A 10929-nucleotide genomic window follows, 5' to 3' on the forward strand; every position below is an offset into this window, starting at 1 on the left:
CTTTTTTAGTATTTAAGTCTTCCCATAATGAGCTATATAAGATCAGAAAGTCATTAGTCAAAGCCTTTATTATTGCTATTATATATACAAGCCTAGATATGGTTTTTCAGTGGGCCCATCAGTCTATCCACCATTGGTCGTTACCATCGCACTAATAGACAATCTCCATTTTCCATAGAATAAAACTGTAATGGCTTTAGGTCATTTTGTAGTTCAATTTCTCTGCCCGGCATCTAAAATTAGAACCAAGTGAGTGTGAATAAGTGCTGACACGGCATGTTCTACACGCCACACTGTTGAGGGGACTTGTCACTGGGAACTTACTTTGAGACTCTCATATGACAACAGAATATCTGACACAGGAACCTTGAGAAGCCGTGAGAATAGTCCCTTCACCTTTTGGACTGTCATGGAGTCTGTCAAGGGAAAATAAAACAGCTGTCAACCAGCTCATGGGAGGACAGGGCAGTGCAGTGAGGGAAGGGAGTAGGGAAGGCTGAGTCTTCCCCTCCTTGTGTGTCATTTGAAATGGAGCCAATGTCTGACCTCAGTGGCACAGAAAAGGAGTGGCACCCTACCTGCTCAGCAGCATATACAGCAAGTCAGAGGGGGCTCAGAGCCCAAGGACAGTCTCCAGCCTCAGCTTCCCCTCTAAGATAACAGTGTGGACTAAGAGATGGCAGGGCCCCCCTCATCCCCACCTTCCTGCCACTGCTATAAGCAGCCCTGTGACACACACACACATACAACACAACCACCAGCCCTGGGAGTGAAACCAACAAGCAAATGCTTTGGCCTGTTCAGAACATGCTAGAATGTCTTTCCAAAGATGGTTGCAGTAGATAGTGGATATTTTCATAAAAGTTAGTTTTGTTGAAGCTTTAGCTGGAGGTACAGCGATAGTGTGGTGTACCCACAAATACCGCAATGGAGTAAAGTATTTTTCTACCAAATCATTTTTGTAAAAAGCTATGCTTTTATGGAACTTGTAATAAATAAATGTTTATTTTAGAATAAAAACTGCCCTTGTTTGTATACTGGATATATAGAAACTTTGTAGGAATTTCATTCCACTTTGCTCTCATTTGAATACAGATGGGTTTCCTTATTTGGAGGGTGGCAATTGAGGGGCTAAGCCTTGTACACCTGTGGGAAATGGCATATTCCTCACATGTGCCAGCATCTAAATTGTATAGTAACATGACATCTTAACATTATTTGTCTTTGTATCTACCGTGTGCCTAAAGCCAAAATTACATGTTTCCAAGCCTGTGTTCTATGCTCCTGGGAGGAGGTACATGTCTCTTTGCCTAGGCCAGCATGGACTGTGATCCTCCTATCTATGTTTCCCCATATAGATGACAGACACTTGCCACTAAGCCTAACTTGATTGGTTGAAATGGGGTCTTGGGAACTTTGTGTCTAGGCTGACCTTGAATCATGATCATCTCGATTTCTAGCCTCCTGAATAGCAAAGATTACAAGCATGAATCACCATACCCAGCCCACCAAGGGAGACCATTTCAGTGTGTCCATTAAAAACATCTGTGTAGGACAGTAGGCACTGAATATAGGAAGTCATCCTGCCCACTGGCTGGCCGTTTAGTGCACTCAGGTTTGTCTCTTAAAAATAGACAGACTCCAAAGGGAGGACCACAATCTCTGCCTAAGCCCCAGGGTGGCAACCTGCAGGAGGCTTAGACGGCCCTCCATAATCACATGTTGGGGTGGGGACTTCTAATTTAATAGAAATTTTCCTAGTGCATGTGACCAAGACCCAGGAGAGCTGAGTTCTCGGGGGCTGGGAAGTGGCATGACTGATGATGGGTTAGTGACAGCAGTGGGTTCTAAGAGCCACGATTTTAGATACAAATGAATGCTTTAGCTCCAGCTGACTCCTATCTAAGCCTGTGACCCACAGCTATGAGGAAGGTAAAGACAGGTTCATTCTTACCTGGCAGTCGCTTCTCCAGAACTTGCTGGTCAAGCTGACTTGGATATTTTATCTTCAGTGCTTTAAGAGAAAAAGCAAGACAAGGGGCTGGGAAGGTGGCCCAGTGGTAGAGTGCTTGCCTTACATGCATGAGGTCCTGGATTCAACTCCTCAGCACCACATAAACCAAAACAGCTGAAGTGGTACTATGGGTGAAGTGGTACTATGGCTGAAGTGTAGAGCACACCTTGAACTGAAGAGCTCAGAGACAGTGCCCAGGCTCTGAGTTCAAACCCCACAACCAACAAAACACCAATCCCCCCCCCCAACTTAGTTTATTTATAACAAAAACTAGTCTGCCTGGCACTGGTGGCTCATGCCCATAATATCCTAGGCACTCAGTAGGCTGAGATCTGAGGATAGCGGTTTGAAGCTAGCATGTGAGACTCTTATTTCCAATCAAGTACCCCCCAAACAAAACGGAACTGGGATTCAAAGTGGTAGAGCACTAGCATTGAACATAAAAGCTTAGTAACAGAGTCCAATCCCTGAGTTCAAGTTACATGACTGACAAAACAACCAGGCCAACATTGTACTGTTTTCCCTTTCTCTTTCAGTATGCCCTCAATTTAAGTGGGTTAATCACAAATTTGCAAATGAGTGCAATTCACAACTCATGCACCTCCAACATTGGTGACACCATTAAACGAGTTTAGCCTGGGAGTTACAAAAATACTAAGTGTAAGAATTTGATAGATACAGAAAAGTTCATATCTTTGCCACTCTCCTTGAGATGCATACAATCGACCAAGCTGCTGCTAGTGCATTAGCATATAAGTGCAAATACACACACTGTATGAGAATCTGGGTTCTTACTGAGTAGCTGATTTTTGAGCATGAACGGCTGTTGTACTTTGAGTTCCCCATCTTCAGGTGTGCCATATTCTATTGCAGAAAAGATAAGAAGGGGTGAATAAAGACCAGTGTCCCCAAAGGGAAACAATAAACATAGATTACAGCACCTTCTCCTTTGCTAGCACAAGCCTCACCACAGCTGCTCTGCCATGCTGCCATCAGCAGTGTTCTACTCGGGCCGAGGGAAGACACCCCATCTCCCTCAACCCACCTCACTGTGTATCCCAACTTCAGCCAGCCCCACAAAGCAAGGCGCTTGCGGACACCTCAAATGTTTACTCAGATGCTTGGTGTAGGAAACAGATCCCTCCCCTTTGGACACCTCTGCCCAGTTTAGCCTCATGATTGAGTGCCAAGACTGGTCACTTGGTCCACTGCCTTTTCTGGAAATGCTGTACAGTGTTCTCATCTGTGGGACCCATCAAGACCTCGAGAACCAGACCAATAGAGGCTTGTTTTCTACATGGACATACCTATGACCATTTAATTTATAAATGAACAAGAAGTCAATAGAGTACTTTTCACAATACATCCTAATAGACATCACCTTAGTCCCTTGTGGGCATGTGCAAAGGCCCTGGGATACTGTAGGTGTGAGGGGGCAGCAGCTGAAGCCTCATGGCAGGTGGCACATAGTGTGGATACTTGGAACAAAGAATTTGTTCCCTACATTGCTTCACTGAGATATGATTTAAAACAATCAAGTTTTCTTGTCTGCAATTCTTGTCATATGTGGGTCAACAGGAACCAAGAGTGTTATAGTGAGAGGTGTGGGGAATGGGGACACTGAGCCCCAGTACTGTAACTCCAGCACTGCTTCTGTCCCTGGCACTCAGCAGCAAGATGCTGACATCCAAGCTGCTGCCTTAGAACTTTCCTTCCCACCCGTGATGGAAAATTCACCTAGAGTGGCCAGGAAACTAGGACAACTGATGGGGTAAATATGAATGCAATTCCTTCCTCAGAGAAGCATTTATGCAGCAAGCTTGCATTAGGAAATATATAAAAGGGAAAGCTGCATAGGGCTGAAATGGGGCCAGTGGATAGAATTATCAGGACACAGACACAAGAATTCTTAGCTGCGAAGCCCAAAGAACCAGGTGACAGATGAGGAGGATCCACCATGCACAACACGTGCCAAACTGCACAAGGCAGACCCACATCATCACTAGACCCTCACCTGGGTGCATCAGCATGATGCAGGGAGCGCTGGAGACAGTGTGTGCTCTCCAACCCCAAGTAGAACCCCATAGCTGAGGTGAGCACAGGCTTAACTACTTGCCCTCCTCAGGCACAAAACTTCTTTCAGATCCCTCAGCAGTCTCCTGGAGAGAGACACTTGCTAGCTGCCTGCACTCAGTGGGAAGCAGCCCCAATCCATTTAGGTGAGTACAGGGAGAGAAGCAAATGGCCCAGCTGGAAGGCTGTCATGGACTTACTGTCACAGAGAAGCTGGAATCTAGGGTGGGCAGCAAGAAATTCTTCATTTGGTCTGTTTCTGTCTGGATCCTGGTGTCCACCAGCTTTTTTCCATTCATTTCCAAAAGCCTTCTGATAATCCAGCTCTGCTCCACGTCGTTCCTCTGGGAAAATCTATGTTCATGTGACAGAAAAACAAGTCTGTGGAATAGCCTTTTTCTAGCAAGCTGCTGTGTTTTGTGCCCTGACCATCTTCTGCTTTTGCATCATCTGAGGGGAGGTCATCACACTTGCTCCTGTCCCTTTAACACTGCAGTTTACCCTTCTCTACATGAGAGTATTTGTCCACTGAGCATTGCTGGATGATGTGGCATCTCAAGGCTGCGATCTAGGGGCCAGGAGAAGCTGATGAGAACCACAGCACCTGCCAGGCACGGCCTTCCTACTCTTAAGCAGAGTCTGTTCTCTGCCTTCACTGCCCCAAGAAGAGGACAGTGTGCTAGAGCCCCTTGTCCCTTTGTCAGAGGGCAGCAGGGAGAGTTCTTTCTGGCACTGCCATATTTAATCTTTTTCTGTAGGACTGGGACACACATAAGCAAAACACATAAGGCTAATATTTTACCCTTTGAGAGACAGACACATCTGATACCTTCTGCAAGGTCCACTATCATTTTGTAGCTTTAACCCATCCATTTTCTAATCTGGAAAAGATCTAGCCAGGCTTGTGTTTATAATCGTGGTTACTTAGGAAGCTGAGATTGATTAACTCATGGTTTGGGGCCAGCCCAGATAAAAAGTTAGTGAAATACCATCTCACTCAATAATCTGAGTGGTGATGTACATCTGTGATCCCAGCTACTTGTGTGGCTGGGTCAGGAGGATTGCAGAGGAGCAATCTGAAGGTAGACTGGATAAACAGAGCAAGATCCTATCTCAAAAGAGGCCTCACCTGACATTTGTTCAGGGATTTCAGCTGAGCAATTTTGGCAATGATTAGCTGGCGTGTGTTCTGCGCCTCTTTGCTTCCTTCAGTCAAGGGGTTTCTGATGCAGGACAAGGCGTGCAGGCTCTGCAACTTATCGAGCTCATTGATAAATGCCCACTGAAGCCCCACAAAGGCAAAGAAAAGGAAAACATGTCAGGCCATCCTTTCCAGATTCCCTGAACCACAGAAAAGCCCAAGTCCCCAGTTCCAACACAAGGCACCACGCATCACACCCCAGCACCCCACCAGAAGAAAGACTTCGCTCTGCCACTGGCAGGAATGGTGGTCTGCTTTAAGATAACTTCTTGCACAACAATTTTCACTTTTGAGAAGATTCAGGAAGCATCAATCTTTCTCAGAAGAAACCTTCAAGCTTGCCTGCCCCAAGGCAGTTCTTACTTGGGATATCTGATTGTCATTTACCACCAGGTACTGCAAGGCTGGGAACATTGATGTTTTACCCCCTAAAAAAATAGAGTTAAGTTACACATTGCAGAAGTAAAATAGTTCAAGCATAACAGAAAGGGGAGTTCTCTGATGTTCATACCAATTTCAGCATCCGGAAAATGTAAAGAAGAGAGTCCAATGTTGGAAAGGATCAATTGTTCTAATCTGAAATCAAAAGTGTTAAATTTGATTACATAGACAGGACCTGTTCTGGTGTCCTTCTAGTCATCTGGAGCCTACTGTTGGGTCAGGCTAAACAACTCATAGACCCCAAGTTTATGTGAAGGCGTTGGCACTGCCACCAGCATCAAATCTCCATGCTTCAAATTATGTACTAAGTCCATGATGTATAAGTGAACTTTAAAATTCTCCAAAGGGCATCACTCAGTTCAGGAATTATATTACCATCACATGTCGGCCACAATGTACAAGCCAGTTACCTGGGTAGGTAGGCTATGAGGAATAGCTGGTTTTCATTGATATTTGGATTTGAGGAAAGGTCTAATAACTTGACTGTCTGCAGCACATCGGTCGGTCTGTTTGGGAAATAAGAGTTTCCACTCAAATTAATTTCACTTGTTCTCAAAGCTTCAGCCCTACTTCCCATTCCCCCGTTTCTGACCACAAGGACAGGTCTGAAGGACCCATGTGGAAAAGGAGATGCTCTGAGCTCAGGCAAGATGCTGCTGGACCACAGATGTGTACTTGGACCTGATTGGGGAAACTGAGGAATGGTGATTGATCTCTGTGTATTCTTTCTTATAACTGCATGTGAACCCACAACTATCCCAAAGTTTAATTGGAGAAATACTTGCATTTACCTATGTAATAAAACTGTTCTGCACCACAAGATCTAATTAGACTCCCTAGTAATTTAATGTGTATTAACAAAAGAGCAGATGAAGAAACATTTAATTCATTTTAGAGAACACATTTTACGTATCTGGTGAACGAACTTCCATTTAGAAACAGAAGTCAGATGTTTATGAAAAGTAATAAAATTCAAAACTTAATTTAGACCATCTTCCTATTTGTCTCTCCTACCTGGTTTCCTTTATTAGTGTTCCAGTTGACAGTCTAGTCTGACTCCATTGAATGCAAGGCCTGTCCTCCCAGAAGCTAGCTAGTGTTAGATTTAACCAGAGGTGACAAGAAGTATGACCCCCATCATGTGAGTAGCCCCATCACCTTTCTGAGATGGAGATACCATTGGAGGCTAGGTACAGTTCCTGGAGGACTGGCCACTCTGGGGCACACCAAAGCACCTGGGGAGGAAATGGGAGTTCAAGGTTAATGTCCTCACTGCAAGAGCTCTACAGGCATTCCTTCCCTTTGTTACTCTTTCAGAATAAAGTGCCTTGGGGACACGGTCACACAGGCTGTTTAGGCCAAATGGTGGTGGAACAATGGTAAAGGGAATGCAATTTTTTTTGGGGGGGGGGCATTATGAGAGTTTGAACCTAGGATCTTGCACTTGCTCAACTTGCTTGATCACAGCTGGTTCTGAACCCCTCCAATCCAGCTTTTTATTTGGTTGGTCGTGGGGTTTGAACTCTGGGCCTGGGTGCTATCCCTGAGTTCTTCAGCTCAAGGCTAGTGCTCTACCACTTGAGCCACAGCACCACTTCCATTTTTCTGGTGGTTAACTAGAGATAAGAGTCTCACAAACTCTTGCCCAGGCTAGCTTTGAACTGAGATCCTCTGATCTCAGCCTTCTGAGTAGCTAGGATTATAGGTGAGACAGCAGTGCCCAGCTTGGAAGCACACTCTGGGGGCATGGAGGTGGTAAAGCCCTAGTCAGAGAAGGTGCGGGATAGAAGTACACGAGGCTGTGCCGAGGACCCATGAGTCCACTCCAGAGCCCAGCTTTCAGGAAGCAGGCCTTTACACAGAAAAGGTGAGCAGCTCTGCTGTTTGTCCTCTGCCTGAGAACATTAGCCTGAGCTATTTATCAATAGCTAAGTCTGTTGCCTTTAAAGATGCAGCATCTCCTCTCCTCATGACCCAATGTCATTCAAAACCCCAAAAGAAATTCAAATGAACGGAGGGAGAGAAGAACGTGGATTCTGAGACAGAAAGCTCCACTTAAGGCTGGGGGTCTGCTCAAGTGGCAGAGCACCTGCCCAGCCAACATGAGGAGGCCAGGTTGAAATCCCAATCCTACCCCCCAAAAATCTACTTAACTACAATGACACTTTTAACTCCTTTCTGGCAAGCTGTTTAAGGAATACAGTTGTTTGGATAATAGGGTGATTAAAATAAAATCACAGTTACGCTTTAATTCCTTATTTAAAAAATTTAAATTGCTCGTTACTGTGTGATTAAACCAAAGAAATGTGATTACCTCAGCCCATGTTATTCCTGTTTGATTCAGAACTAAAACTTTCAGTGTAGAAAATGTTCCGGTTAGAGACAGTGAGTCAGAGGGAAACTGTAGTTTATTTTCACTGTGAAGAAAAGATAAGAGGTGCTTATTACTATACAGGAGTCAGAATGCAGCCAGCCATGGAAAGCAACCATTAGATTTCATATGAGGGGTTTGGTGTGTTTTCACCTCAGGTGCAATCCTAGGGCTGGGGAGGGGGCTCAGTGGTGGATGCCAGCCTGGTCTATGCAAGGCCCTGGGATCCATCTCCTAGCACCATAAATGAAGAGGAATTTTATCAGCCAAAGGGAGTCAAAATGAGTCCATCCGTACTGTTTGGCATCTGACCCTGCACAACAGTCTTCCCGGGCTTGCCCCATGTGAGCGGCATGGACCTGGCTGGGTGTGGCTCCGGACACTGTAAGATGAAACCTCAGCATCAGATGTCTTACTGAGAGCTGCTTGTGGGCTATAATTCTGCCTCCCCAGTCAGTCAGTCCTGGTGCTGTTAAGAGTGAATGAAAGGGGCTGGGGATGTGGCTTAGTGGTAGAATGCTTGTCTAGCACCCATGAAACCCTGGGTTCAATTCTCAGTACTGTGCTGTGGCTCAAGTGGTAGAGTGCCAGCCTTGAGCAAAAGCAGCACAGGGACAGTGCTCAGGCATTGAATTCAAGCCCCAGACTGGCAAAAAAAAAAAAAAAAAGTTGGTGAAAGGGCACCCTCAAGTTCTCTTGAGAGTCTCACCACAGATTTGATCTTCACAGTCACTTTAAAATACCATTAAAAAACATTAGCCCACATTTCTAACAAGCAAACACCAGCATCGGTTTAAGCACATTAGCTCTGTTTGGGGTCATATTTGTTTAGATCTGACTACAGTCACAGAAATTACGTGAAATTGGTTTAAGAACGAAAGGGGAGCCAGGGAGTACACATGGCTACAACCCCCAGCACTCAGGAGAGGCTGAAGCAGGACTGCAAATTCCAAACCAGCCTGTCTACAAGAAAGAGACAGAGAAATGAAAAATGGAGCTCAGTGGTGCAGCACTTGCCTAGCAGTGTAAGGTCCCGGGTTCCATCCAAGCACCACTAAAAAGTAAAGAAAGGGGAGTGCTGAGCACTTGGAAAGTTAACATTCTGAGATTAAACAGATGTCCAGGAAAGTCTGGGTGCTGTATTCCTAGCTACTTAGGAGGCCAAGATCTGAGGACCGCAGTTCAAAGCCAGCTGGGCAGGAAAATCCATGAAACTATTTCCAATTAAATACCAAAAAGCTGGAAGTGGAACTAACTGTAGTTCCAGTGGTGGTAGAGTGCTAGCCTTGAGCAAAAATGCTCAGGGACAGTGCCTAGATCCTGAGTATATAAGCTCTAGGACCAGCACATAAACACAAAACAAAGTTCAGAAAAGCCTTAGAAACTGATGTTAGTAAAAGAGGGAAAGGCAAATACTTATGAAATTTGAATTAAAAGTATTTCAATGAAACTACAAGCACTTCTCACTGTGTGTATCTTCTCTCCTGGACTACCTACCGTAGCACCGCCAGTTTTCTACCTTTCACTGTCACAGGCTCAAGACACCATGTGCCTTGCCCCTGTCTGGACACACAGGTGCATTCCCAAAATGATGCCTCTGTGACTGTCTAAACATAACCATCAGTGTGCGGCCCTTGAAGTACTGTGAATCTGAGCTTTGAACCCACCAGGCAGCAACTTAGCCTAGTGGTTATCCCACCAAACCTGAGAGGGTCTACTCTGTGACAAGCAAGCAGACCAAGTCCATACCTGAGGTTAAGAGCCTCCAGAAGTGCCAGCTCACCAGCAATTTGAGTCACTTCATCCCAGGATGATAATAGGTTCTGAGACAAATCCACTTCCCTAATATCTAAAAGCACAGGTTAAGAAATGATTTGAAACCATTCATGGAAAACATAAAAGTAATTGCTTCTTAATTCTGGAGCATGGATTTTATTGTTGTTTTGGGGCCTGTCCCAACTAGGATTTTAAACTTTTCAGTTTACATCCGCTTTTCATGAACATATACTACTTTATCTTTTCAGCTGTCCAGTTGTTGGGCTGGGGTGGTAGCTCAGTGGAAGAAGGCTTGCCTAGTCGGGTGCAAAGCCCTAGGCTACATCCCTAACACCAGAACAACAACCAGTTATCTACTGTTCATTCAGAACAACAACAATAAAAATTCATTGACAGTGGGACGTTGGTGGATGATGCTTACAAACCCTACTCAGGAAGCTGACACGAGAATCACAGTTCAAAGCCAGCCTGGGCAGGAAAGTCTGTGAGATTCTTATCTCCAGTTAACCACCCAAACGCCTAAAGTGGAGGTGTGTTAAAGTGGCAGAGTGCTAGCATTGAGCAAAAAGGCTAAGCCCCAGGACAGATGGACAAACACACACAGCATTGAGCCAAAAGGCTAAGGAAGAGTGCCCAGGCCCAGAGTTCAAGCCCCAGGACAGATGGACACACACACATACCATTGAGCAAAAAGGCTAAGGGAGAGTGCCCAGGCACACACACACACACACCATTGAGCAAAAAGGCTAAGGGAGAGTGCCCAGGCACGCACGCACGCACACACACACACACCATTGAGCAAAAAGGCTAAGGGAGAGTGCCCAGGCACGCACACACACACACGCACACACACACACGCACACACACACACACACACACACCATTGAGCAAAAAGGCTAAGGGAGAGTGCCCAGGCACGCACACACACACACACACACACACACCATTGAGCAAAAAGGCTAAGGGAGAGTGCCCAGGCACACCCCCCCCACCGCGCGCGCGCACACACACACACACACACACACACACACACACACACACACACACACACAC

At 45.6% G+C, this 10929-nt stretch overlaps 1 protein-coding gene across 4 annotated transcripts in view; it reads right to left on the minus strand.

Annotated features, from left to right (window-relative positions):
• Positions 1-50: 50 nt before the first annotated feature.
• Tbce (tubulin folding cofactor E) overlaps positions 51-10929 on the minus strand; it is a 28155-nt gene continuing 17276 nt past the window's right edge. For all 4 annotated transcript variants that reach the window (XM_013014658.1, XM_013014657.1, XM_013014659.1 and 1 more), the window contains 12 exons: positions 9850-9949; positions 8044-8146; positions 6888-6964; positions 6140-6235; positions 5800-5864; positions 5652-5716; positions 5217-5369; positions 4288-4441; positions 2810-2878; positions 1955-2014; positions 325-416; positions 51-233 (listed from right to left, as the gene is read on the minus strand). In XM_013014658.1, coding sequence (XP_012870112.1) covers positions 141-233; positions 325-416; positions 1955-2014; positions 2810-2878; positions 4288-4441; positions 5217-5369; positions 5652-5716; positions 5800-5864; positions 6140-6235; positions 6888-6964; positions 8044-8146; positions 9850-9949 — 1127 coding nt within the window. In that variant the 3' untranslated portion in view covers positions 51-140. The remainder of the gene's footprint in view (positions 234-324; positions 417-1954; positions 2015-2809; positions 2879-4287; positions 4442-5216; positions 5370-5651; positions 5717-5799; positions 5865-6139; positions 6236-6887; positions 6965-8043; positions 8147-9849; positions 9950-10929) is intronic.

This window comes from Dipodomys ordii, unplaced genomic scaffold, assembly GCF_000151885.1.
Source record: "Dipodomys ordii isolate 6190 unplaced genomic scaffold, Dord_2.0 Scaffold24, whole genome shotgun sequence".
Classification (NCBI taxonomy): Eukaryota; Metazoa; Chordata; class Mammalia; order Rodentia; family Heteromyidae; genus Dipodomys; species Dipodomys ordii.